Source organism: Alnus glutinosa, chromosome 7, assembly GCF_958979055.1.
Source record: "Alnus glutinosa chromosome 7, dhAlnGlut1.1, whole genome shotgun sequence".
Taxonomy (NCBI): domain Eukaryota; kingdom Viridiplantae; phylum Streptophyta; class Magnoliopsida; order Fagales; family Betulaceae; genus Alnus; species Alnus glutinosa.
In genome coordinates this window covers 12,108,346-12,111,946 of record NC_084892.1, presented here as the reverse complement: position 1 = coordinate 12,111,946, position 3,601 = coordinate 12,108,346, and the positions used below count along the sequence as shown (strand labels likewise).

General features: G+C 35.9%; 1 protein-coding gene across 1 annotated transcript; it reads left to right on the top strand.

The window, feature by feature from the left end:
* Positions 1–408: 408 nt before the first annotated feature.
* LOC133872486 (cytochrome P450 CYP94D108-like) lies at positions 409–3,100 on the top strand. The gene is made up of 2 exons (XM_062309998.1): positions 409–2,280; positions 2,913–3,100. The coding sequence occupies exons 1-2, from the start codon at positions 1,579–1,581 to the stop codon at positions 3,096–3,098; spliced, it is 888 nt and encodes a 295-aa protein (XP_062165982.1). The 5' UTR covers positions 409–1,578; the 3' UTR covers positions 3,099–3,100.
* The last annotated feature ends 501 nt before the right edge of the window (positions 3,101–3,601 follow it).

Below are 3,601 nucleotides of genomic sequence, written 5' to 3'. Positions count from 1 at the left end.
TGAATAATAGTAAGAAGTGATTGATGTGATATAAAATTTGATAATGTTTTATAGAAAAGTAAAAAAGTTTTGTTTTGTAGTGAATTTTTTTATTTGAATAAAAAAAAAAAAAATTATTGATGTGATGTAAAAAGTATAAAAAAATTAAAATATTTTTTATTTGATATTTTTGGAAAAAGTGAAATAGAAATTGAAAATTTTAGATCCAATTACCAAACAGCTTCATTGCCACTAAGAGCACTAGTAGTAGATGCCCAATAAGTGGTTCTATTCCCTAAAATAGGGAAAATTTGAAAAAAAATCACAAAAAATCAACTCACAATAGACACCCTATTTTAGATGATGACCCTTGGGAAGCTACAGTGCTTCCCAAAGTGTTATTATAATCTAAGAAAAAAGACAGTCTCTCTCATCTCTCCTCTCACGATTCCCAATCGTCTCCCTTCTTCTACCTCCTCTCGCATCTCTCTCTCTCTCATGTCCTCTACTCTCTCATTCTCCGGTAGAACCATTGGAAAACAGCCAAAAATCAAACAAACAAAAATCAAACAAAATCACTACAACCCAAACAAACAAACTCAGAGCAGATATCCAAGACTCTTTCTTCTTCTTCCCACCGCTTCTCTCTCTCTCTCTCTCTCTCTCTCTCTCTCTCTCTCTCTCTCCTCCCTCACGGCTACTTGTGCGACTCCTCCCACCGCCACGTGATAGCTCTGGACCTCTCTAGGTTCAATCTCTCAGGCGCGCTTTCGCCGGATCTCGGGGTCAGTCGCTCCAGTTTATGCAGAAACGGTAAAAGCAGCGAGGATCGCCTAGTTGACGCCGCCGACGATCTCTTTCGGAGGAACAAATCGGACCCATTAATCGTCGTCGTGACAGATTGTTTGAAGGAGCAAATCATGGCGTAAAAAATCAAGTTTTCAAAGGAAAATCCAACTGGGTTTTCTGGGTATCTTGCAAAAACGGAAAAAGAAAAAACGATCGGAGAATATATATAGTTTCAAAGAGATATGGAAGCTTTTACACAATCAGCTTGGATTGGATTTTCTTTGGATTCTGGTGGATCTCGCAAAATGGGTATGGCTTTCTAGTAAATTTGTGAGAAGTATCAGTTGGGTTTTGGAATGTGGGGTGCCAAAGTGGAGAGGGATTGTAGAATCTGCTTGCTCAGCCACCATGCCTGGATTCTGCACCTGTGTGCTGGATTTTACTTCAGCATCTTGCGTCGATAGGAAGATGAAGAAACGAGAGAGAGAGAGAGAGAGGGAGAGAGAAGAATAAAAAAAAAATAAAAGAAAAAAAATTAAAATTAATATTTTAATGTTATAGGGAAAGATAAAGGGAAGCTGTTGTGGGGTGTTTTTATATAGGGAAAAAAAATGGTTTGGTTCCCTAAATTTTCCCTAAAATAGGGAAAATGGTTGGGAATCTACTGCTAGTGCTCTAACCCTAGCAAATTCCTAGATCTCCACGTACCCCCATCGATTTCTTATATATAACGTACGCCAACAAAAGCTTTACTTTATATCTGATCTCTCGGTAGTACTCTCGATCTCTTCTCAGTACCTATATATACATATGGAGCTCTTGTCTTTCCAATCCTTCCTCTTCTTCTTTCTTCTTTCTTCTCTCTATTTCTACCTCCGCTTTAACACTACTTCCCCAAAGAAACCTATCAACAAAGGCTTTAAAATCTACCCTATACTCGGGACACTACCCGAGTTCGTGCTGAACCGACACCATTTCCTTGATTGGACAACCGAAATTCTCAGCATCTGCACCACAAACACAGCCATCTTTCGGCGTCCCGGTGAGGTCCAAGGCGTCATCATCGTCAACCCGTCCAACGTTGAGCGCATGCTCAAGACCAACTTCGAGAACTACCCCAAAGGCGACCACTTCATAACGCTTCTCGAAGACTTTCTCGGCCGAGGAATCTTCAACTCCGACGGGAAACTTTGGAAGGTCCAAAGAAAAATTGTCAGCCACGAGTTCAACACCAAATCGCTCCGAAACTTTGTCATGCAAAACGTCACCGTTGAGGTCAACACGAGACTGGTTCCGATTTTGGCAAAAGCCTCGGAAACGGCACACGTGTTGGATTTGCAAGACATCTTGGAGCGCTTCGCGCTTGACAACGTTTGCAAATTGGCGTTCAACGTCGACCCGGGTTGTCTTGGCGGTGACTGCACCGCAGGGGCCAAGTTCATGCGGGCTTTTGAAAATGCTACCATGCTTAGCTTCGGGAGATTCATGTACGCCATCCCAATTTTAGGAAAGGTTTGTTAAATTTAATCAAACACATGGAAATAATTAGTTGAAATGAGGTTGAATTATATATAGAATCAATTGTTCAAATTCATGATTTCTAAATTTTGATATTATATAAAGTAAATTATTTCTGATATTTCGTCATTTTTGTAATTATAACTATAAATTTTAAAAAGTGTTAATTTAGTGTATTCATCTTTTAATTTTTTTCACTATTCTGCTAAATTTTTTTGTTAAATCTAACATATGGATGTCAAAATTCCTAAATTTCGAACGATTTAGGCGTTGGTCTGAATTTAATAAAATTTACATACAAAAATATTCATGCCCTGAATTTTTGAAAGAAAAAAAAAATTATATACATATTTTAAGAAAAAAAAAAGTATTTTTAAAATTTTGACAAGATTTATGAAAAATCTTAATGATTAATGAAATTTTTAAAAAAAAAATTGAAAGAATAATAAACTAAATTAAAGTTTAAGGATATGATTGCAAAAATAATAAAAATCATGAGTTTTATGTTATATTTTTTAATTTACTGTTTCTTAATTTACTTTTTTTTATGGGTAATTTACTGTTTATTTCAAGAGCTTAAACACAATTAGAGAGTAAATTTAATTATTTTATTTATTTTGTTATAGGTTAAAAGGTTTCTGAACATTGGATCAGAGCGAAGGCTTAAAGAAGCAATCGGGACCGTCCACGAATTCGCGGATGAGATTATACAGTCCAGAAGGGAACAAAAGACAGAAAAAGAAAAAGAAGACATGCATGTGTGTGTATATACCTTTACTTTTTTTAACAAATTTAATTTAAAGATCGTGTAAGGTTTTCTAGTCACGTGAGCTAAGAGCAACTCGTTTATAATTTCATGACTTAGCTTTAAATTCTAAATTATTGCTTAAATCATATATATTGAACGAGTTGGCTCAAATTCCATTTGAATCGGTACGTACTGACTGAGCTAAAGGAGAGTGAGGGGGGACAATTTCTAATCCGGGCTCCCAAGGATATATACCCACTCGTTTAAACTCGATCAATCCGAACTCGATCCGTGATTGTAGAAACTAATTTGTGAAGGTAGAAACCCGTTTGATTATTAAGTGATATATATTCGACTCGCTCATCGAAATTCGATTAAGGTTCAAAAGCCTTGTTCGTATAAAGTATAACCCGACTGGATTAAGGCTCGTAAGCCTAGCTCGTAACACACACACACACATAAATATATGTGTGTATAATATATACTAACTTAGTACTAATTAAATAACATATTAAGTTATTAATTAATTGGTTAATATATATTAACTTAATATTACTAAATAACTAA

What these genes read in the sequence shown, in the direction of transcription:
- LOC133872486 (XM_062309998.1), top strand. Translation starts at nt 1,579, where the DNA reads ATGGAGCTCTTGTCTTTCCAATCCTTCCTCTTCTTCTTTCTTCTTTCT. An exon ending in CCATCCCAATTTTAGGAAAG is followed by an intron (nt 2,281 to 2,912) that starts GTTTGTTAAATT and finishes ATTTTGTTATAG; the next exon opens with GTTAAAAGGTTTCTGAACAT.